At 41.8% G+C, this 24,770-nt stretch overlaps 1 protein-coding gene across 1 annotated transcript; it reads left to right on the top strand.

Annotated features, from left to right (window-relative positions):
* Positions 1 to 729: 729 nt before the first annotated feature.
* On the top strand, positions 730 to 16,363 carry neurl1b (neuralized E3 ubiquitin protein ligase 1B). The gene is made up of 6 exons (XM_012862895.3): positions 730 to 1,171; positions 6,096 to 6,340; positions 6,409 to 6,742; positions 10,665 to 11,399; positions 13,695 to 13,820; positions 14,151 to 16,363. Exons 1-6 carry the CDS (start codon positions 1,141 to 1,143, stop codon positions 14,396 to 14,398), a joined length of 1,719 nt encoding a protein of 572 aa, XP_012718349.2. The 5' UTR covers positions 730 to 1,140; the 3' UTR covers positions 14,399 to 16,363.
* The last annotated feature ends 8,407 nt before the right edge of the window (positions 16,364 to 24,770 follow it).

The raw sequence follows: 24,770 nt of genomic DNA, 5'->3' as shown, positions 1-24,770 counted from the left end.
TCATTTCTGCCTTGTTTCACCCCAAACACCATTCACCCAAGCCTCTTGTAAGGGGAGCCACGGTATCCGGCAGAAACAAACAGCAAGGACCGGGCAAGAAACAAATGCTTTTGTCTTGGAGTTATATTTAGTTCGAGTCTGGCTGCACCCAGACTTGCCTGGCCTCAGCCTCAGATGTCTCGTACATTTCTAAGTTCTGCGGGCACCTTTTAATATTTTTTATAGCACGTTATCTTCTTAAACGGCAGTCTGTGCTCACACTTTATGACACAAGGCAACTGTAGCACCTCAGGGCCTCTCTCCCCAGCTCTCTCTCTGCTGCAGGAGCTCTGTCATCCCAGATCTGCTTTCAGTGATGCTCTCATTCCTAGAAGCCCTGCAGGCCATGCATGACTCTCCTCTGAGAGCGGAGGGATCCAGAAGACAGGAAACAGCTTGAGAGAAGCCCAGCAGTCAAGGCTGTGGGAGGGCAGAGGATAGGGTGTGGAAAAAAAAAGGGGGATTTCCTCAGATGGCGCTTTGACTTCTATCAGGAGTGTGGAGTCCTTATCTGTTAGTCTTCTTTCGAGTGCATGATTAATTTAAGGGTCCCTTGTAGTTGTAGGTCCATCTGTACGATTGATTTGATCCCATCAGATCTCTCCATCACTCCCCCCCCCAGCCTCAAGGACTTTTCAAAGTTCACAGCATCCTGCCTTGCCTGCCTGACTCAGTCAGGCAGGCATGGAGATGTCTTCACAAGCCCGGCTCCCTTTAGATTATGACATCCTCGGCTTTTAGTAAACCATCTCATTGGCTGCACACCCACTGGTCTTTCATTAGCCTAGATTAATTACCAGAAGGCTGCGTGGGATCTGCGCTCACTGTTTCTTTAAAGTCGTGCAGAGGGGAGCCCGCGATAAAGGAAGGAGGGGGCTGCTGTGCGCCAGTCGGAGGTGTCTGCCTGTCGCAGCGCCTTGGGGTTGACATTAAGAAGAGCGCGTCCATGCTCCATCTGGGGGGGATCGTCGCGAAGCGAAAGGGCGCCGGAGCAGAAGCCGATCGGGGGAGGTGCTCATCGGTCCGAGGATACATGGATGGACAGAGAAACACTGCGATCGGGATTAAGTTGTCAGCCGCCGCTAAGAAGATCTGGATGTGATGGGGAATACAGCGCCTAAACCGTTAATAGGTGAGGCTTTTATTCGTTTTTTTTTTAGGGGGGTGAGGGGGTGCATTATTGGCTTATTAATGTGGAAATCAACAGAGGTGGCTCGTCTTGTGATCGCTGTGCACCGAGAAGAGCTCCGCGGCGTCACGGGGGAGATGAGCGCGATTCCCTGCGAAGCGCTCCCCCAGCAGCCGCCGCGCTCCACGATGGGAGAAAAAAAAAAAAGAAATAATAAAAAAGACTTTTAAGCTATCAGCTTCCGGAGTTACATCATTGATGCAAACTTGCGAAACATGACATTAAAACGAAATAATGAAGTATGTTTTTTTTTATTTTTTTAAAAAGCTTCATCCTGTTACCGAACTCAATCATTTTTGCACAACTGATGTGTTAATTTAAATAATTAAATAACAGCTAAATTATTCTTGCTTTTATGGCTGAGTCAGATTTTAGGACTGGTTTTCAGATCACAACTTTCTATTTCCAATCTCAATGTGATGCTATTGCAGATGGATCGGAAGTCAGAGCTCAAAACACCTAGTCAGGTCAGTGGGAACAAAAGTTAAATATATACAAATAGCAGAACAGAAGCTGGACAAACACCAAATACCCTTTTATTCCAAGTGCCATTGCTTTTTGAGAGCACGCAGTCTCGAGTGATTACCAACGATTTATTCTTGAATGCGCCTGATTGTCAGTCTCATTTTTGCATGGTGATGGGCTCTCAGCTCTGAGCCACTTTGTCATGTTACCTAGAGCCCATTACTTGATAATCAGTTCCCCTATATCACTTTGATTTAACGTCAGTCACACTCCCACGCTCCCAGCAGGCCCGTCTCACCGACTGAATAAGGGGGTGCTGCCATCACAGCAGCTCTCAACAGGGTTTTCCAGAAATGTTTCCTTCTGGAGATTCCGCATAAACTCTGTTCAAGTCTATTCGAAAAAGGAAGTCAAGCTCTGGTTTGTGGATATGTGCACTGACAAAAGAAACCGCTTGAATTCAGGCAAGGAAAGTTTATTTATATAACCCTTTTCGGTAACAAGATGATTCAAAGTGCTGTGCATGAACAGAAAAAACATTACAGACATAGGAAAAACAAAAGATTAAGATAAGTAAATCCTTGACGAGGCTTCTTTCATACATTAACAAACATACAGAAAGACTTAATTGTTTCTATTAAAAATAACAAATAAGCTACCTATATTGGGGATTTCTGATCTAAAGTAATTTTGCCCAACCTTTCCAAAGCTACAAATAGAATAACTTATTTTGTTTCATTGTTTCACTGAAATGAGCTTCATCACTAAAAATTCATAGCTTAATTGTTCGTATCCATAAAGCTACAGCTTGAGGTCTCTGATCTGACCCTTCTGACTCTAAAACAGAAAGCAGCATAGTATGGGAAGAAAGCACAGTCGAGGAAGTGTGTATGTGCCTGGTTGTTTTAGGTTAATCATGTGTTACTCCATAAAAGTGTAACTCTTTGCAATGTGAGTAGATTTTAATCAATACTTCTAAAAGAAAACTATGAAACAGAAACAAATTAGTAAAAAAAGAAAAAAAAAATGTAATATATTGAAATAGTTAAACTTGCATAACATTTTTTAATAATTTTGCAATTTTTATCTTTTCATGTTAAAAAGACACAAAAAAGAAAGATTTATTATTATTATTATTATTATTATTATTATTATTATTATTATTATTATTATTATTATTATTAAAGCACTACTGAAATAGCATTATCTATATAAAATCTATATAAATGCGGTGGCATGTAAACTGTTTCCCTGATATGCTCAGGTAAATTATTGCATTAAAACCTGTTAGATACTCCGTGAGAACCGAGAAACGTGTTTTTGTTCTCCTGGTGGCAAGAACAAGAAAACAAATTAATTTCGGCTCTGACTATACGTACTTCGTGAGAAACTCAGCTGCCAAATTCCTCGACAGTACCGCCCACTGTAGCGTAAGTATAGCGTAATCGTCCGTGAAATTTGACAGACAACACAACACCACAGTGGCAGAGAGGGAAGTTTTCAAATTGATGAAGGAAGAGAAGGAGGAGAAAAATGTATTTGAAGCAGAAGAGGAAGAAGATTCCCTGTTGTTATTCACGATAGCCGAAGAAATTAGGAAAGCAAGTAAATGTAGACGGCATGTTCAACTGCTCAATTCCACCAGAGGCGAATAGGGCGCATGCGGTGTCTTAGTACAACAGACGCATAAGACATTTACTCTTTTCCAACTTAACCACAACCAACCAAATCCTGACCAATCACACAACAGCTATTGGACACCCAGAAAGAAAAAACGTTGAGCCCAGATGTTGTCTCAAAGACAAGCAGCGAGAACTCCCAAAGCAGGGCTGTGAGAATGAAATTTGTTCTTGCAGCTTTGGGTGGGAGAACAAATTTCTTGCTTAGACCTCCACTTGATAGCAACCATGACTTTAGCACTGGTACTTTTGCTAACTAGTTAATCCATAAAACGCTCATTAAACTGGAAACTCAAATCATTCTAACAAGGTGGCACATAAGTCTTCGCTGGGAATCATAGCTAAAATGTGCCATTCTTTTGTAATGCCTGCCTCAGGGTTAAACTCAGCTTGCTAAGCAATTTAATGTTAGCGGTATCTTACACTCACAAAAATAAAATAAAATAATCCTAGCTTGCTCCAAGAGAAACTTTCTGACCCACAAATAGTTTTGATATGGACTCAAATGTAAATGATTTCAATGGCTTTAATTCCCTTGCAAATCTGTTTTTTATAGAGTGCATTCCCTGATAAACACTGTTGTTACTTTTTTAGTAATAATCTAAGCTATATCACAGCAAAGTCATCGTAATTATCTGATGAAAAGTGAATCATTATAATTTAGAATACATTTTGCTAAGATGATCAAGCAAATAAACAGCTTGACCAGCTCATGACCAAAGATGAGTCTGAAGGAGGGTTAAAATCAGTTTTCTATTTTGAAAAGCAGTCCTTTGTGTGACAGTGCTGTGTCTTGTGCAGTCTTGTGATTTTATTTATACTTTTGAATTTTTTAGAAACCCTCAAGGGTAAACTTTTCATAACTGCCCCCTTCAAAAAAAAAAAAAAAAAAAAATACCAACAAAAAACAAGAACACTGATCAGCTACGAGCAATAGCAGATATGATCTGTAAGGCACACGTTCTATTGATGGAAATAGCCTGCAAGCATCGGCTCATCAGTGCTTGACAAGCTGTTCCTGATCAGCAGTTCAAACGAGAACATCTAGTCCCTTTTATCACCTGAATTTCTCAAACACGCCAAGTCCAAAACAGCGTTTGAGCTCTGGATTAAAAAATCCTACATTTCTTTAAGGTCAACCGAGAGCCTCAAACAGCATCAAAATGTGAAGGAGTGGTAGTGCGAGTAGTTACGCATTGTTGAGAATGACCTTGGCCCATTTAATTATTTCAAAGCTCATTCATAATCGTCTGAGTCTTTCTCTAACCATTTCACTCACAGTCAGACAAAATCTATGAAATTCAAGCACCAAATACTTTTTCTACCTCAGAAGATGTGAATACCACATTCCCTTTTCTGTTTTAGATGGAAATAAACTATACACCATAAACAACCAAATATATTAATGTTCTTAAGTATGATTCTTAAGACCAATACAAAAACCTGTTTTCTAGTGTAGTGCAATACTCTTGTGGCAAACAACCCTAGTCGCATAATTTCACGCCTAAGGGCGCTTTGAGACCAATTGACCCAAGTTATGGGTTTGAACCACGGGATGAGGAGAGAAGGCACACTTACACAAACACCATGCAGAAACACCGCAGGCATGGATTTGGACCCAGGACCTTCTTGCTGCGAGGCAACAGCTATACCAACAGCACTACTGTGCAGTTTTTCTAACATACATTTGCCGCCAACAGCAGCGTTACATGCTTTGAGCCTGTTGTGCTTTGTCTTTCATCAAAGTGTCTGCATCACGCGTCGCTGTCAATGATTAAACCTCCAATTCCCTGTTTGTCCGCCTTTACCGCCTTTGTTAAGCTCAAGGCGGTAAAGTCAACCCTGAGCATGTTTTTTTTTTTTTTTTTGTGTTACATTTACCTCCAAAGTATATTTTACTTTCTCAAAACCCACACTGCTTGAGACCGGGCGGGAAGAAGGCACATTATTTGAGAAGTTACAGATGTTCCTGTGCTCCGTAGTTTAGAATATAATCAGTGATAATGCCTAATTTAGTAAATGTGCTGTGGAACATTTCCCTGAGTTATTGTCTTTGCACAAGAACGCCGTAAATTTTTTACAGGAACGTGATCTCTCCGTGGCCTGCAGGAGGAGAGGAGAGACACCGCCTCGCTTTGAGGGTCGAATTCCAGCCGGTCTATACCATAAACACTCATCATTCAAGTCTCATTTCTGCCGGCGCTCCGTTTGTCTTCCTCTCAGTTCTGATCTGTTTATTTTGCGATGCTCGTCAAGGGATTTGCTTTCTTTTTTTTTCTTCTTTTTGCTAACTAGAACACTGACTGCTCCTGTGGAGACGAGATCAAAGATTAGCCCTTTTATTTGGGTATTTTGATCCTATCTTGTCACTGTGTGATTCATGATACCCTTTTGAAGATAACTGGGGGGAAAAGGGGTGTTATTCAGGGTTTGTTGATGCTGTGGGCCAGGGGGGGTCTAAGTATGATGAAGACTCATGGTATTTCAAGCTTTATTTTAAAACATAACCTGCATCCGGTTTCCCAGAGATTGATAGACAAACCTATTTGAGTCCATTAACAATTTTCATGTCCAAGATTGTGGACTCCCTTTTCTCTAACTCTGTCCTCTAAATCAGCTGCTTTTAGTCATCTGCAGACACCTTATTATACACCATGTTCACCGAATCATTAATGGGCTTCTCTTATCTCCCTCTGTAACCCCTGATTTTTTACCATCCACAGATGCTACTCTGCAACCCCGCCCAGTGGCAAGCAGGCAGTATTACACTCTGCCCAACAACGGGTCGGGTGTGGAGAGAAGAACATCAGCCCCCCCGGTCAACATCAACTTAGAGTCGCTGCGCTTTAACCCGCACGCAAGGGGGAAGAACATCAGGCTGGATGGGCAGCTTCGAAGGGCCACTCGCAAGAACAGTTTCTGCAATGGCGTCACGTTCAGCCATCGCCCCGTCCACCTTTACGAAAAGGTTTGTTTCGTGTCTCTATATGGTTCTAATGAGGCTGCAATCAGGTTGTAATAACTTCCTGTGTTCAGGTCCGTCTGCGCCTAACCGGTGTGCACACTGGCTGGAGCGGAGCTCTGCGCTTTGGTTTCACCAGTCTGGATCCAAGTGAGCTGGAGGCCACTGACATCCCTAAGTATGCTTGCCCAGACCTGGTAACGCGGCCCGGTTACTGGGCCAAGGCCCTGCCTGAGAGGCTGGCCCTAAAGGACAACGTGCTGTCGTTCTGGGCCGACCGCCACGGACGGGTGTTCTACAGCATCAACGACGGCGAGCCCATCCTCTTCCACTGTGGGCTCAGCATCGGCTGTCCACTCTGGGCAATCATCGACATCTACGGCATCACCCAGGAGGTCACGCTGCTAGGTAAGGGCCGAGTCATAATGGCGATCAAAGCTGTGGACGCATCATTTTAAAAAAGATGATGTTTTCAGTTCAAGTAGATTCTGAGTAACGTGAGCAAACTCAGCTTCTAGTGGGAACAGTTAGCCATGTACAGTGTCTTGTAAAACCTTTTATACCTCTTTAAATTACTTTGTGTTGCAGCTACAAGCCTTTAAGGTATTTCATTTAAACTTACGGTGATAGACTAACACAAATTAGTGTGTACCTAAGAAGTGGAAGGAAATGGAAAAAGGTTTATTCCTTTATTTATTTATTTTTTGCAAATAAAGATTTTAAAAGTAAGCGGTGTGTATTTGTATTCACCCCAAAGTCACTGTTTGGACTCTATTTTCATAATGAAATTGAATGTCCTTTTAGTCTCAAGAGAACAGGTTTACTTCCAGGATTGAAATAGACCCTGTCTTCTCATCAACTCTGAGCAACTTTCATACCTCTGCTGAAGAAAAGTATCCACACAGCATGATACTGCCACCACAATGTTCAAAAATAGGGATGATGTGTTCGGGTTGATCTGCAAATAGATGTGGTAAAATCTAGCAAATATAGTGATTGCGATAAATGGTGGGCCTAAAAAACGAAATAAAATTATTTCGGTTCTCGGCACAGATTTGTTGAGTGTAGGAGTAATCATTTTTTTATCAACAGATTCTTTCACCTGAGCTGAGGATCTTAGCAGCTCCTCCAGAGTTATCATGGCTCCATCTCCATTTGCTCAGCCTGTCCTTTTAGGTGGACGGCGTAGGTCTTAGGTTTGTAGCTTGTCATTCTTTTCCATGTTCAGCTGAGGGTTTAAACAGTTGCTCCATGAGATCTTCTGACCATGGGATATTATGTCAGGACTTAACCTGCTTTACACTTCTCTAATAAACCACCGAGACTTTCACAGAGCAGCTGGATTTATTCTGAGATTCAATTATACTGAGGTGTTTTATTTAATGATAGCAATTATTCACTACCTTGTGTTTACCTATTCCATAAAAGTCCAAGACACTACTTTGAGGTTTGTGGTTGTTACGTGAGAAAATGTGAAAAATGTCCCGTTTAAGTACTTTTGCAAGGCAATGTAGTACAGAATTATGGATATTTTTTTTTTCTGGATTCGAGTCAGTCAGCTTGGGGCCGTGTGTTTTGACAGCCCAGAAATCTACAGAGATCACATTTTTATAGGTTCAACATATTCGCGGATTCAGTAGAGAGATTCTGGGGAGTTTGGCAAAGCCGTCCGAGCCCCTTGCATCGGTTTGGAAGGAGGTCTGGGATGGCTCGGTGGTGAGGCTCTGTGTGTCAAAACGGATCTGTGTTTGTCTTAAAAACAGGAGCCTCTTTGTTTCAAATTGGCTAACATGACACGAAGAAATGAACAACAGATGTCATGCAGCCTATTCACCCTCCCAGCCACTACTCCTAACACTCTCTTACTATCACTTTCCTGCGTTTACGCTGGCTTCCCTTCCATCTTCATCCTCTTCCCCCTGCTGTCTTCACTCTTACACATCGGCCGTTGTTTGTCTTCAGTCTGACAGAAGATGTAGCCTTGTTTGGTCAAGGCGGCCCATCCCAGGAGCTTTGGTGAGGGGCCGGCGCGCTCTGCTGCTCCAACATCTCTAGAAATAGTGGTAAAGGAATGCATCATAAGTCAGAGGGGGACTACAAGCAGCAGACGTGTTTATATCTGTTTCTGAAGCACAGGGAAGCTGAACTGCACTGTTACTTCAGCGTATAGAGCGTGGAGTAGGGAGAACATGTGTTTGTAAAGAAAGGAACATAATATGGTGATGATGACATTTGTCAAGTAAAGTAGATGTAACTTTGGAACCAAATTCGACATAGATTTCTTTAGTTTTGTTGCTTTCGGGACGCTATCGTCAGATATTCCCAAAAGAAACAACTGTAAAGTGACTTAACACCTGTGAGATGTTCAACATGTGCAAAAATGAAGAACTGAATTAGAAATCGTGTCGTCAGAAAGCATTAGGACACGACGGAATGTGTTTTTTTGTATCCTCCTCTGAAATAGCCACATTCCTTAAAAATGAACTTATCTGTCAATCCTTTGCCATTGATGCAGTGGCTTCAAGCATTTTTACACCCCTTGACCCGTTTCACAGAAAACAGAGTTGCAGTGATGGATGGGGAAAGGTTATGTTATAAACCACATAGCCTAATATAGTTAAACCCAAAATTGAAGAGTTCTGCTTAACTTCAAACCTACAAACATGACATATTAAACACTTTTTCATGGTAAAATGGTAAATGGACTGAACTTATATAGCACTTTTCCAGCCATGCTGACCACCCGAATGCGCTGTTCATGTTTTTGTATTGCCATTTGCTGCTTCTAGAAACAGCCCAAGTGCTAAAAAAACATCCTGCTGTTTTTTTTTACGATCAGTAATTGTTATCTCTGTGTCTTTAAAAACGTCCTGATTATTACGTGACAATCAGCAGGCATTGCCCCTCACTCAGCAACCCCAGGCAAGCCCAACCATTTACCTTGCAACCTGAGCAAAGCTGTGCCCTTTTAATCAGCTGGTTTTATCGCTGTGTGCACTATAAAATGGTTAACAATAGGCTACTGATAGCCTTGTGTCCATTTAGACACCTACCATTGAACAGCTTGGTGCATCCTTGCTGGTTGTGCAGGAAGCTCCACTTCTTCTGGGTCTGACTTGAGGTCAAAGATGTACAGTTTTACTATTGTGCATCTGTTTGTAGCCAATTTTCACGTCAACATTGAGTTGGAGACATGGCCAGCCACGGCTTGTTTGCATAAAAGTGACAGCCTTAGAGCAGCGTATTATGAAAGGACTTCAGAATTGCCAGAACTGGGGAGGTGAAAGCCTATGGTCTGAAAGGATTTTGTGCATAAAATTTAACGAAAATGCTTTGTTCAGCCCATAGACCTATTTTAACTTGTTCAAAAGAAAGCATAATAGGTCTCCTTTAAACCAATAGTTCAGACAACACACAGGAAAAATGTGGAAAAAAGGTGCCTGGGTAGTGTAAAATTCTATGTTTTGTTAAAAACAAACTTTGCATTTACCCAGAATACACCTTAACCACAGTAAAACACGGTGGTGATGGCAGCATCATGGTATGAGGAAGCTGTAATTCAGCGAGGACAGTGAAGCTGGTATAAGGTAGCAGGAGGAAGGATGGATCTAAATATGTGTAATCCTTGAAGAAAACCTGTTTATGAGATAAAACACTCAGCCAGTGCTACAGTGGAACAGTTTAGATGAAAGCAGAGGCATGTTTTACAATGGCCCAGTCAAAGTAAGGACCAAAATCACATTTCAAGACTTCAACATGAATCCTGACGGACGCTCTCCATCCGATCTAACTTAATCTGAGCTACTGTTGCGAAGAAGAATCAGCCAAAACTGGAGTTTCTAGATGTACAAAGCTGGTAGAGACATACTGTTTTACAGCGTATTCCTATTACAACATAATGATGACCGTAGTTGTAACCTGACAACGCGTGAAAAAAAGGGGCAATCTTCTTGTTCCAATACTCTTGTGTGTACTTTCAATACAAACGGAGAGACGAGACAAGCAAAAACAACCAGTTCTCAGAGCCCGTTTCCCGCCAAAGATGTCATATTTCTTCTGGAAAAAGAACTCCTCTGAGAAATCTCTGTGGCTATTACCAGAATTTTTTGCTTCCCTTGTAGTTAATTTTATTTCCAATGCAACAGCTTTCCAGTAAGTGTAAAAATTCAGCTAAGTCATTTTTAAATAATATTCCTGTCAAACGGTGACTGCATTTCTCCGGGTCCTGTCTTGGAAAATAAAGTGCCCCCTGGGGAAGTGATGTTTTAGGACAGATTATACGAGGCCACATATAAGTCATTAACCTTTTTGTCCACATTTTGCTCCACAGACAGCACGTTTGCTGAGAGTGTGGGATCCAGCTGCCTGAGCGCCGCCCGTCTGAGCGCTTGTCTTCCCCAGAGCAGCCACGACTCGGCCAATTACAACAACAATCAGCTGGAGAACAACCAGGCGGCCGCTGCCAAGATGGCCAACCTCCAGCTCAACGGCTACTCTCAGCTCATCCCCTGCTGCTCGTCCTCCTCTTCCTCCTCCACGTCGTCATCGACCGTCTCCGCTGCGTTCCCCAGGGGGGTCCGGGGCCTGCCGACCCTGCTGGACAATGACTTGCACTTTCACCTGATCCGCGGATCCGATGTGATACTCTCGGCAGACCGTTTGGCCGCCTGCATCCATTTCCTGGACAACAGCAGGACTCTGGTGTTCACCGACCGGCCGCTGCACGTGGGGGAGACTCTGTATGTGGAGGTGGGCCATCTGGGCCTGCCTTACTTCGGGGCGATGTCTTTCGGTTTAACGTCCTGCGACCCAGCCTGTCTGCACTCTGCCGACCTGCCAGCTGACCCTGAGGTGCTCCTGGACCGGAAGGAGTATTGGGTGCTGCACCGGGGCTTCCCCATGCCTTGCTCCGGAGACGTTCTCAGCTTCAGTCTGCTGCCCAGCGGAGAGGTGCAACACGGGGTGAACGGAGTGGGACGGGGCCGGCTGCTCTGCGTAGACTCCTCTCAGGTCCTGTGGGCCTTCTTCACCCTCCACGGGGCTGTGAACAGACTCAGGATACTCGGTAAGTGTGTTTGGAGCGACACATAAAGCATGCAAAGCTTTAAAGGAGGCAAAGCACTAAAAACCTCTCGCATTGCAATCGCTGGAATATTCAGAATGAAAGAAAAAGAGGTTTTTATTCAGCGACACTTAGTGGGATGGAGCTGTGAGTGTACGAAGCCTGTGAAAACAGTATATTACTTCAGTACTCCTGTTCTGTTTTTAAATACAAACCTTAATGATACAATCACAACAATGCAATCAACCGAGATGGGATTATCTCTTTCAAGGGAGATAAGATCATATCAGCAAATACTTCCTAAACACTTTTCTGTTTACTATTCTACGGCTGACTCTTACTTCCTCTAAGTGTCTTTCAGTTCCCAAGAGGAGGGTACAAAGTGACAACGTGACAGACTTATGATCTGTTTTTTTTTTTTTTTGCAAATCTCTGACCTTAAAATGCAGAAATTAGCAAATTTCCCTTTAAGAACTTTTTTTAAACAGCATACAAAATATTTATGTTATTTTTAGCCCCCTGCCACAATGCCTCTTCATCCCCTCCCACATAATTCTATTTACCTGTAAACACGCTGTTTCCTACCCAAAGCAGTTAAGCCTCAATGTATAAGTTTACTTCTTTTTTTTAATTGAGTATTTCTGACACATCCTGAAGATAAATAGTCATACAAACACTCAGATCTTGCATATAAGATCATTTAGGTGAGATGTGATCAGATTATTGTTGCTAGACTTTGAAAGAACACAATTTCCATTTTTTTTAAATTATGACCATCATGAAATATGAGAAACAGGGACCCCTGATTAAACCAAAATGAATATATGCAACCTCTTGATTACATATATAGTTTATCTGAGTCACAAAGACACATTGTCTAGAGTAGATAATAGAATATTACTTTAAATTCTCCTTTGTCCAAGCAGATAAGAAACATGATTTTGTACCCAAAGCAGTCAGGCGCAAGTACAATGGTTAAAGGTAACCAAGAAGTCAGTTCACAAGAACCTTTCCCTGCATCAGTGGGGATTAATTATTTATGTTTGGAGGTAAAGCCATATTGTGACTGAGCAATTGCTGTAAACCAGCATATCCATAATATTTCTTGATTTGATTTTGAATTGTCTTTGGTGGCTAAAGATTTTCCGGTTAGTGATTTATTATTTTAGGATTGAGTTTATTTACCATGTACTAGTAGGCCAGACCCTGCCCAGCCCTCACCCCCGCACGTTCCCTAGTCTGCCTGGTATTGCCTTCTTTAGGCACATTTTTTTAAAAATATTAAATGTGGACAGAGCACGGCTCTGGTCAGAAGGTCTTTAAGTATTATCCAGGATGAGTCACAAACATCTCTGCAGAAAATGCTGTTTCCTTTTGAATATCTTTGATGTCTTATTCCCGTAGTAACAGTGTCTGCATCCAAGTTTTAGTATTGTGCATTCACTGAGTCTGGAGTCTGGATTGGGTGCTTTCATCGGTCAGGACCGATCAAGCTAAAAATCTTCTGATTCCAGTTGTCAACCGTTCAAGCTTTTCCCAATACTGCAAATTTAGTCAAGCTAAAAGCCCTATAAAAACGGACAGCTACTTGGTTGAAGTGTTCATCTGCGCTTCACTTCTCTCATTTATGTGGTTGAGTTGCATTTTGGCTAATGTGTATTTCTTCTCATGGCAAGAAGAATTGTGGTAACAAGGAGGATAACTTCCCACCTCATCGGTCTTCATTGCAATAACTCTTTGTAAATCTGACAGCGTTAAAGAAAGGCAAGACGAAAAATCAAAACAGCTGCTTTTTTATTATTAATCACAGTTAGATTAAAATGAAAGTTGCTTCTCCACTTGAAATCACAAACCATACGAATACTTCCTGAAATGATGGCAACCTTTTTTTATTTATTTTTTTCCCAGGCTAAAGGAATTTATCTGAGTAGATTTGGTCTTCCTTCGGCTGTTTAACTTTGAGCTGTGACCTCTCTGCGTCCCTGCGGTCCAACTCCCACATAAACTCCCATCAGACCAGACCCCATTCTTTCTTGTTTTTAATCCGACGATGTTCTGCTATGAATAGAAGACCGTAAGAGAATTGCTCTAATGAATAAGCATGCATATCTAATCAGCCTGGAGAGGGCGAGTCAGGGTAAAGCCTGCAGCTTTGCATTCAGGGACCCAGAGGATGGAAACGTGCTGAAATCATTCGTTTTTTTAACTTATGTTAAATACATCCTCTGAGCGAATCCCACCTTTTATGGGTAGGAAATGTGGAGGTTGTCGGTGTATAATTTTTCCTTTGTGGCACAGGAACACTGCAGTCCAGTCCTCCCTGCACATCCCCCACAACTTCTCAGAGCAGCAGCCCAGATGACAGTGACTCAGACCTGGCTTTCAGCGTCAACAGATCTTCCTCTGCCTCAGAATCCTCTCTGGGTATGATGCCAGATGTTGACAGCATGAATTATGCTATACAGTATATGTGGAAGTCCGTATGAGGTCCCCTCAGGAGGACTTGGGGCCGTAGCCGTTCTGACACGCTACTGCAAAATGTGTTGTGTTCTCTCTTTGTTTCGGACGTTTATCCGTTATAGGAAACCAGGCTAAATATTCTGAGATTTCAAGATTTTTTTTTTTTAATAACGTTTCGCCAGAACTGTTAATTTTTTTGTATTTATCTGACATAAAAAAACATTCCAATAAAAGTAGAACACTCTGCCTTTCATGTGAGCCTTATCTGAAGACGTTCGCTTCTCTTCCTTGCAGTGACGGCTCCCAGCTCCCCTCTCAGCCCCCCCACCTCCCCCTCCCTGACTGCCTCTGAGCTGCCCCCTGCTGGGAAGAACGGAGAGTGCACCATCTGCTTCGACCAGGAGGTGGACACGGTCATCTACACCTGCGGACACATGTGCCTGTGCAACGACTGCGGGCAAAAGCTGAAGAGACAGATCAACGCATGCTGCCCGATATGCAGGAGGCCCATCAGAGACGTCATCAAAACGTACCGGCCGTGAAAGGCGGCTCCCTTCGTTCAACCGGGTGCTCTGCGCGGCAACCACCTGTTCACTCCTTCTCAGGCTTCGCTGGACAACAATCCTGACCTTAAATCTGAAACTGACCGCACCAGGACATCACTGTGCCTCCTTTGATTTCCCTTTCATATTGCGGCCAAATGCAGTCCGGAGTCAGAAGTGAGACGGCTGTCATCCTAATAAACTAGACCCGATGTTCCAGCACCTTTACTTCAGCACCGATATGATGAAACATGCGCTCCGTTTCATGTCTCCCCAACTCGTCTCGACTGTGTTTGTTGAAGCAGAGGGGCTCGTTGTGAATAGTTTGTCCTTATTGCCGTCATTCTGGGGATGTAGTCCTTTGCAAAAATCCAATGAGATCCTGCGCGTTGGAATGTTTCACATTTTGTCACGCGGCTGCAAACTTCGGTGCATTTAGTTTGGATTTTAGAGGACAGACCAGCACTAAAGTAGAACGTAACAGTGAAGTGAGGGGGAAACAGTTGAAAAGTGGGATATTTGTAGAACCAAATCTTATAGAGCCCACCTCCACAAGCTTTGTACATCTAGAGGAGGGGTTCCCAAGCTTTTCAGCGTCTGACCCCCAAAATAACGGCACCAGAGACTGGTGACCCCCTTTTAGCAGGTGGGATATTTTTTTTCTTTTTTGGGGGGCAAAATTATGAGAATAAAGTAGTGTTTTTGTAAACCGTCTCGCGACACCCCAAGAGGTGTCTCGCCACCGCCAGGGGGGTCTCGGCCCCCAATTTGTGAACCCCTGATCTAGACGATAACATTTCCGTCTGTTCTGATCTAGTAGTTTAGCTCAAGCATTGAGTCTTTCCATATATTAACAATCAGAGGTCTAAGACTGTCCCCTAAAATCAGTCTGACCTGACTGCTGTATTTCTTGTCACTCTAGCACCTGGAAGTTCTCTGATCTCAACCATTGCATCGTAGCATTGGTTGGATGCTGGTTTTCTTCATGGATTACCATTTATTAACGGCAAGTCCTAGCTAAACAAAAGGATCCCTAAAGCATAATGCTGCCCCTGCCATGTTTCACTCTGAGGGTGGTGTTTGCTGGAGGATGTGGGTTAGATATTGTGTGATGCATGAGGGCCATAAGCTAAAATTGTGAGTTCAATTTTGGCTTCATCTGACCAAAGCATCTTCTTCCCTCCACACTGGTTCCTTCTTACCACGCTGGCATAAAGCCCAGATGTGTGGAGTTAATCATCTTCACACTATCTGATTTTCACAGCTTATCCGTGGACCTCTGCAGCTCCTCCAGAGTCGCCGTGGCCCACATAGCTGTTCCTCGGATTAATACTCTTCCTGCCTGGCCTGTTAGATGAGGTCGACTGTGACGTATTGGTGGGTTTGCAGCTGTGCTATATTCTTCTCATTTTTGGATGCTGAATAAAACAGAGCTTTCTGGGGTGTTCAGAGGCTGAGTTATTTTTTTATAACCCATCCCTGCTTTGTACTTTTCCAGAACTTTATCCCCTGTCCTGACTGCTGTGTTTCTCGGTCTTCAGCATTGTTCACTGATGTCCTCGACCAAACCTCTGAGGCCTTCACCGAACAGCTGGGTTTAGGCCGAGGTTAAAAATGCACACAGATAATGCGAGAAATGCAGGTGACTTAGTTTCCGTTCGGAAAAGTTTTAGATAACCATGCATCCGTTTCCTTCTACTTCACAATTATGTTGTAATTTGCTGTTGGTCCATCTCATAAATGCACACTAAAACACATTAAGGTGTTTGGCTGAAAAGTGACAAAATATGAAATGGCTTAAGGAACATAAAGAATTTTGCAAGGCACTGTATATGTCCTTTAATAGAACCTGTGGACCATTGACTTTGAGTGCCTTAGATCGTTGTTGTGGTATCTCTAAAAGCAAAAAATGGAAATTAAATGAAAACCCAGCCATATTTTAAGCATCAGTTCTCCCCAGAGGCACACAGATACTGAATGTATGCAGTAAGAGTTGCAAAGGCAGGTGGAGAGAAGGTTGCGACTGGATGTAATACCATGCTTTGAAGAAAAAAGGTAAACCTGGAAAGTCTGGTGAAGGAAAAAAAAAGGGAAGGATTTGGTTTTGCACTCTGAGAGACAAACCGTGTTGTTTGAATAAAGTGTATCTAGTTTTGATTCAAAAAGACTAATTTAAGTGATATTTTGAATTGCACAGTTATAATTTAACCTTAACTTTCCATTGGTGTTTTCCAGAGATGTTTCGGTTCTCTTCAGTAAATCAACTTAGAGTGTGCACAGTAATGTAAATGATAAACGTAGAAGTACACACCATAAATAGATGTTTGCTGTTTATTAAGGAAAATATTGCCACTAGTTTCTACACCTATAATCTATATAGTAAATTCTCTGTTGTATAGAACTCATGAGAATCATGATGGTATTTTTTTGTTTCATAATGAAGTTTTGCTGATTTATACTTTCTTGTAAAATGAGCCATCTTTTTTCCTTTACATTTTAATAAAATATCTATTGGAAGGTGAACAACCCTTAAGAAACAAGTGTTGCAATTTATTTCGTTACTATGTATATTTATGCTGACTGGGGGAGGGGGGGGGGTATTTTTTGGTGTGAAGCTTATTTTGTTTTGACATTTTAGGAAAGAAAATAAAGTGACAATGAAGTAAAAATGTTATTGTTTTATGGTAAAACTTGAAGTCGAAGCCATCAGAACACTGGCTGTTTTTTATTTACTGTTGAAAATACTATTTTTACAAATGGTACTCATTTTATGCTTTATTTCAGTGATAGATACACTTTTATCATTTAGCTACATTATTTTGCCTTGTTGTTTCCGGTGTGATCTTGGACTCACCGCGATGCTAATAAGTAAAACGCCTCTTCCTCCACGGCTTTTTAGCATACGGCTGTAGGTTTCGGGTCAGAACTTCACAATTTAATCCATATTGTTTAATATTCCCCTGCAGTCTGAAGAGAACCTCACAGTGGGAAGCCCCCACTGACTTGATTTCATGGTGACCTTTTGATGAAACACAGTGAACTCTTTTTAAAATAACAACATAATGCATTCTGCCAGAAGCATTTCAGAGACATTAGCAAGATCTGGATGTTGATGCTGCTTGGTCCATGCATTTGATCAATGCAGCAGCTTGTCACTTGTGGAACACGTCTAACACTAGTGGTGTTTTGATAGGGGAAATATGACCCACCCACTCAGCCACCCATCTATCCATCCATCCATCCATCCATCCATCCATCCATCCATCCATCCATCCATCCATCCATCCATCCATCCATCCATCCATCCATCCAGCAAATGGCCTATACACAACCCTTGCAGGCAGACATTAGTGCCTTTCTACAACAATATTTGGGCAAAGTCATGGTACACGCTGGAAAATTGCACGAGTACTGGAATAAAAAAACAAAACAAGAGAGCATGAAAGATTGAGTCTTATCTGCATCTAGCTTATCTGCATATGCACCCACCCTGCTTGCTTCTTACATAAGAGGGAACAGGTTGCCTGCTTTTAAGTGGGTCTGCACAGCATGTTACCCCTCCTCACGTCTTTGAATGGTTTCAAGAGGTACGGCTGTCAATCAAACTGAGCCCATGTGGGGTAAAACGCTAAATCAACCTCTGGCAATCATTACCAAGAGTCCCTCGGCGCCACTATATACTAATAGCTACTAGCGCCACTCAACGGGGAAACTTAAAAAAACAACATCAAACCAAACCAAGACTATTTCTGCAGATGTTTCTAAATCCAGATCACTTACAATCACTCTGACCCTCACTTTGATGCCAGTGAAACCCCACGATCTCATGTTCTTTTACATTGAAGATTGTGAGATGGATGACAAGATAGTTCTGTCCAGATCTGGAATGATTGATGTCAGATATTAGATTTACACAAATGAACTAAGGGAATAGTTAAATAAGAGGAAAGCTCACATCTGAGGTGTCCACAGCCACAATATGCTTTGATGATGGAACAGATAACAACAACAACACAGAATGCAAATAGAACCAAAAGAGTACAGTTATATTATAATATATTATCCATCCATCCATTTTCCAACACGCTTATCCCTATTTGGGGTCGTGAGGGGTGCTGGTGCCTATCTACAGCTGTCAATAATGGGTGAGAGGCGGGTTTCACCCTGGACAGGTCGCCAGTCCATCATATTATATTATATAATATTAAAACATGCCACAAACCCTTCATCTTATTACATTTAAAATCAAGATCTAATGTAACAGTAATCTATAAAATAAAATTTGTGGTAAAGTTTTGTTACGGTTTTGTGGGATCCCCACCATACAATAAAAAAAAACCCTCATTGTCATCTTTTTACTGAAGGATAGAGATGTCCTCAGGTATCCTACCACCACCAGCTTCCTGTAACATTTATCCAGTATCTATAGGTTTATTCCTTGATTCAGCCTCAATACTTTATTAGGATTGTGGAAAGGTTGGAGTCTGTTAACCTGGCAAGCCAGATTAATACTGTGTAACACTCTATGTTCTGCACATCGTCAATCTGGGTTTGCTCCCACCGAATCTGTTTGGGGAAAGGGGGGCCACACAATGGCGCGGGAGTGGGACAATATGGACTCTCGTGTGTTTGTGAACGCTCAAATATCACGGCACTTCAGCTAGCATGCAGGGTTAGGGGTCTGTAACAGCTTGAGGATCAAATCCATACTTGTGTTTCTCCCAAACATTAGACATTAGGCTGTATTTTTTTCTTTTTTTCTTGAGCTTCAGGAAGACATTGTTGAAGAGGAATTTCAAATTTTTCAATTCAGTTCAATTTTATTTATATAGCAGCAATTGACAACACATGTCCTCTCAAGGCAATTTACAAAGTCAAATTCAATCAAATCATACAGATTGGTCAAAAGGTTTCCTGTCTAAGGAAACCCAGTAGATTGCATCAAGTCTTGACAAAGAGGCATTCTCTCCTCCTGAAAGAGCATAGAGTCACAGGGACAGTCGTCTGCATTGCCGATTGCTCTGCAGCAATCCCTCATACTGAGCATGCATGAAGTGACAGTGGAATGGAAAATTCCCAATTAACAGGAAATAAAACCTCCAGTCTGAGAGTGAAGTGCTCTGTTAGGAACATACGGGGTAAATAGATCTCTAATATGACTTAGACTTAGACTTAAACTTAGACAACTTTATTTGTCATTTGGTACGCACAGAGTGCGTACAGAACGATATTTTGTTGCATACAGATTGTAAATTGCAGTAAAAATTAAGTTACAGTATAAGGTGCAGCAGTGATTTAAAAGTAAACAATTTAGATGTAGACAATGCAGGAGAAGTCACAGTGTACAGGTGAGTATTTTTAAAACCATTTGCATGTGCAGAATTAGGGCATTTTTGCAAGAATACAGCTTGTAAATTACAGTAGATTTAAAATACAGTATAAGGTGCAGCAGTGATTTAAAAGTAAACAATTCAAATATAAACAATGCAGGAGAAAGTCACAGTGTACAGGTGAGTATTTAAAAAAAAAAACATTTGTATATACAGAATTTGATTGTGCAAAGGGCATTTGAGTAAGAATGCATTTAAAAACTAAGAGTTCGGCAGCATTTATAATGCTAGATGAAGATGCAATGGTGCAAAATGTGCAAATATGCGAATGTTGTGCAGAGTTTATGGGTTATAGTTCAGCAGTTCAACAGCAGTTCAACAGTCTAATGGCAGCAGGGAAAAAGCTTTTGCAGAACCTGGTGGACCTGCAGCGGATGCTGCGGAACCTTTTCCCAGAGGGCAGCAGGGAGAACAGTCCATGGTGGGGGTGTGAGGGGTCCCTGATGATGTTACGGGCTCGGGACACACAGCGCTGTGATGAGATGTCCTTGATGGAGGGAAGAAGAGCCCCGATGATCCCTTCTGCTGTCCTCACCACTCTCCTCACATTCTTCCAGTCGGAGGCACTGCAGCCTCCACACCACACAGAGAGACAGCTGGTCAGAATGCTCTCTATGGTGCTTCTGTAGAAGGTCGTGAGGATGAGCGGGGGCAGGTGGGCTCTCCTCATCCTCCTCAGGAAGTACACCAGTGACGTGGTGTTCACAGACCAGATGAGGTTGTCCGTGATGTGCACCCCCAGGAACTTGGTGCTGCTGACCACCTCCACAGCTGAGCTGTTGATGAGCAGTGGAACGTGGTGAGGCCGGTTCTTCCTGAAGTCGACGATGATCTCCTTCGTCTTCTCCACGTTCAGGATCAGGCTGTTTTCTCTGCACCAGCCCACCAGCTGCTCCACCTCCTCTCTGTAGTCCTGGTTGTTGTTGTCTCTGATCAGGCCCACCACCGTTGTGTCGTCTGCAAACTTCACGATGTGATTGGTGGTGAACCTGGGGACGCAGTCGTGTGTCATCAGGGTGAACAGCTGGGGGCTCAGGACGCAGCCCTGTTTAATATTAGATTTAAATGTCATGTCTTGGTCAAAAATAACACCAAGATTTTTTAATTGCTTCAAATTTTTGTGGGCTCTTGGTGAACTTGAGATCACAGGCTTGAAGAAAACCTGATTGACTCAGAAAAGGCTAACACTCATAAAAGGAAGAGTGACAAGAATTTGAAAATGATTTATACGCAAGGCCATACAAAAGAAGATATTTTAATTGTCATACACCCAGGTTTATATTATGGCATGTGGAGAAATAACAGGCCTTTCCTGTGATCCCACGTTGCGAGGAATAACAAAATACCATTTTTATCACAGTATAACCAGGAAGAGACCCTCAGGCATCTGAAAACGGACTATATTTGACCCTCGCATTAATCTTTCACTGGCCATCAACAACTGGAGGCGCACTCAAAAAGTAATTTCAGTGCCTTTTATGAACAGAACTCCAGGGCGTTGTCCTAACTGTGGATGTAAAATTTAAAGAGGGAAGTAATCAGCTTTACACACCAATGCAACCTCATGAAATCTGTCTTTTCTTTGCTTATTTTAGAGACACAATCTTTCCTCACAACACTAAGATTAGTTGCGGCAACCTCCATCTTTAAAATAAGACTCAGAAGTCTAAAAATGTTGTAGAGAAATACAGCATCAAAAATACATTACATGTGCAAGTGAAGGTTCCCTTATGATCAAGCAATGAAGAACAATCATAAATGATTGTCTTAATGCTAGTGATTTGAATGCAGAAGATTCAAATCACTAGCAACAGTGAAACGTTCTGTTTTCCAGGAGCTAAAATCAGTAACTGTACTGCATGGTTTTCATCATCAACCAGAGTTTCTGCAGGCACTTGGACGGCCCCTGCCTTTAAAATAATTAGCTGATGATGTGAGCAATGTTAGCTTTTCCTGAAGGAAAGGATGTTAATGTTTGCTAATACCCTAGGGATAATGTTCCAGCTCACCAGTACAGGTGGTCCTCTGTTTCCTTTTCCTTTTGTAATTCTCCAGGGAAATAATAATGAAAAAAAATCACATAAGGAAAGGCTACACGGCTGAGAGGCCACTCAGCTCCTCCATCCTCGCTACATAGGAAAAACCTGCATCTTCTATTTTTATACCGCTGTCCTTTAAAGCTGTGAATTAGGAGAGGAAAGGCTCAGAGCAACGCGTCACTACAAACTCATCATGCTGAACTACTTTTATATAAGTCTTGCCAGAAACTGAAACCATAATCATCTAATCCTCCTGCATGCAGCTCTTTGAACGGCTACAGCTCCAAAATAGCCAACAGTATCGTAATTAGACACAGTGACCCAAAGATGTAACTCTTTTCTGCAATTTGCTTTGCTGAGCTTTGGAGCATTTTTCATCCCTCACTTATTATCCTGCTTGCTCTTGGTGGTGGCAGGATAATTATGAATAAGTGGTTCTGGGCTGGCCGTGTTGATATTGTGCTTTGTTTTCCTTCTCAGCTCTTTGGTATCATCTGCTGCATGGGAATGGGTGCTCCTACTGGTTCCCACTGCACTAGTGACCAATCAGGCTTATCATCTACCTACTTAAATCCAAGAGGCAGGCATTTTTTTCTCGCCTGATAGTTGACTAGAAAGTAAGTTTAGCTAATAGCTATTTCCCTATAACCAATTCCTCACTAATAAATGTCAAAGCACAGCTGCCATGTCTGAATGATGAGGCAGAGGTTTGTTGCCCTTGTCTTTTCTGTTTTGAAGAGTAAGTAAAGAATCATGGAAAAGACCAGAAACACTGATAAAAGTTTTATATCCACTGCAAAGGTGTTTCGATTTTATTCATTTTGGAAGTACTTTATTAGGTTGCTGATTTCTAATATGCAATAAATGAAAGTATGTTTATATTTATTCTTAGGAATCAATCCTGAATTAGGGTTTTTAAATTTTCAAGTAAGTTTTAAACAAAATAAACGTGTCAGAGTCATAAATTTTGGTTCATCATGGTGTTCTTTCTGATTTAAACAGCCGGATCTGGGGTGAGCCCAGCTTGTTGTTACCTCAAGCGGACACGTTTAATCTATTGTAAAACAAACCTTTAGGCACAAAACATTGCTGGGTTAGTTCTTTAAACCAATGTTACATTCATGGCTTGTGGGCAGAAGTTAGGATGTTTCACTGAACATTGGGTAAAAAAGTCAGGTTACATAAGAGATCAGACGGGGTCAACGACCTTTACAATCTAAAAAGACCGTTGATTAAATATTATTCGTGTAGAGCAACAAAAGCTAAATAACCATTTGAAAAGAGAGGAAAAAAAACAACTACCATAAAATTCTCATTGACAAATTTCATGATTTCAAAGTGAAGAATAACCATTTTATTCCCACTTTAAGTTTTTAAAACAAATAAGAACATAAAGCTTCACGTTATTAAGAGCCGCTTATGGCTCTGGAGCAGCAGGTTGCCTCGTCATTCTTCACAGATCATCGTTATGAACCCCTCAACATTGCTGCTATTAGCATGCAACTACCAGGCTGCATGCTGCCCTGCTAGTCTAATTAAAAACTAAAGCCCCACCGCTGCAGGGGTCTCTGTATTTATGTGCATGAACACTGGTGCAACCACTGAACAATCATTGATAAACACTACTCCCTGACGTCGAGTAGGTTACATGTCTGTTAGATATTGGCATGTTTTCCTTTTGAGGGCGCTAACGGCAGTCATCGTCACAGCTGTTTATATCCCACCAGACGCCACTGTTTTGCAGACATTCTCTCCTACTGATAATGATAAACACACAGCGGCGGGCCCAGCCTGATGGTGTTCCCATCATTGCTGGAGACTTTAATGCTGGCAATCTAAAAAAAAACTGATCTCCTGAAATTCCACCGACGTGTCAGATGCTCCACAAGAGGGAAGCAAACTCTAGACCATGTTTACACCAGTATCCAGCCGTACCCTCTCCCACACCTCGCTCAGTCAGCCCATCTCTCCATCCTGCTTACCGCAACCACCATCTTAACTCCACACCACCAAAGCCTGCAATGAATTTGCTAACTTCTTTACGGAGAAAATCCAAAATATTAGAGGTGCAGTCTGTGCATCCATATTCAGTACCAAAGTTGTCTTCAACTAGAGCAGATTATAGACTTAACCCCAAGTTGCTTACTGATCTGCTGTTGCTGTATGAATGCTGGAATGTGATTGGGTGAATACGGCTTTTAATATAAAGTGCTTTCAATTGTCAGTAGGACGAGAAAAGTGCCTAAAGAAATTCAGTCCATTTAGGTTCATCATTACAACTGCGACCAAAGAGTTGGTCATAAAGTCATAGTAGACTGATCTCTTTATAACATGTGAAAGGATGTAAAAATATTGACAAACTGAGCACCTAGGCATTTCATATTAGAAAGTTGTCTTCATATTTCATCAGTCTGTTTTTCAAAGTGATAAAACTAAAAAACATATATAATTTCTATTCCAAGTCCTGCTTGTTTTTTTTAACATGGTGTATGGTTTTCTTTTCAAAACACTCTTTCTTGTAATGTTAGACATGCTCCAGTGATTCAGTGAGTGTTAAATAACACAATTGTTTTTAACCCAGCAGTTTCACGGTGAACTAACTATTGTAGAAAATTAACACTAATTGACATAATTGACAAAATTATAGGAAAATGCAGAAAAAGCATCTCATTTTTCTTTTTTGCTATGTTTTTTTTTCAAATCCCAGGTTCCAATTATTCAGCACAGTCTGTGTGTTACACAAATATCAAAGAACTCTTTTCATACCTTGAAATTAAAGGCTTCACCAACAGCTTTTCAGGTTGAATGTATTCTTGCAGAATGCTTAAAGTGACTGAAATAATAATAAAAAATGACAGGCATTTCTTAAAGTGCTATTAAAATATTTTCATTGATGCTATCACAGAATAAATTAAGACAAAACGCATATTTGGATTAAAGCCC

The sequence above is a fragment of the Fundulus heteroclitus genome, chromosome 23 (genome assembly GCF_011125445.2).
Source record: "Fundulus heteroclitus isolate FHET01 chromosome 23, MU-UCD_Fhet_4.1, whole genome shotgun sequence".
NCBI classification, from domain to species: domain Eukaryota; kingdom Metazoa; phylum Chordata; class Actinopteri; order Cyprinodontiformes; family Fundulidae; genus Fundulus; species Fundulus heteroclitus.
Note: the sequence above shows the minus strand (reverse complement) of the source record. Positions and strands in the feature narration are given on the sequence as shown.

Excerpts from the sequence above, each read along its gene's own strand:
- neurl1b (XM_012862895.3), top strand. The coding sequence starts at position 1,141 with ATGGGGAATACAGCGCCTAAACCGTTAATAG. Across the intron at positions 1,172-6,095 it reads AGCGCCTAAACCGTTAATAG|ATGCTACTCTGCAACCCCGC; the intron begins GTGAGGCTTTTA and ends TACCATCCACAG. Across the intron at positions 6,341-6,408 it reads CCGTCCACCTTTACGAAAAG|GTCCGTCTGCGCCTAACCGG; the intron begins GTTTGTTTCGTG and ends TCCTGTGTTCAG.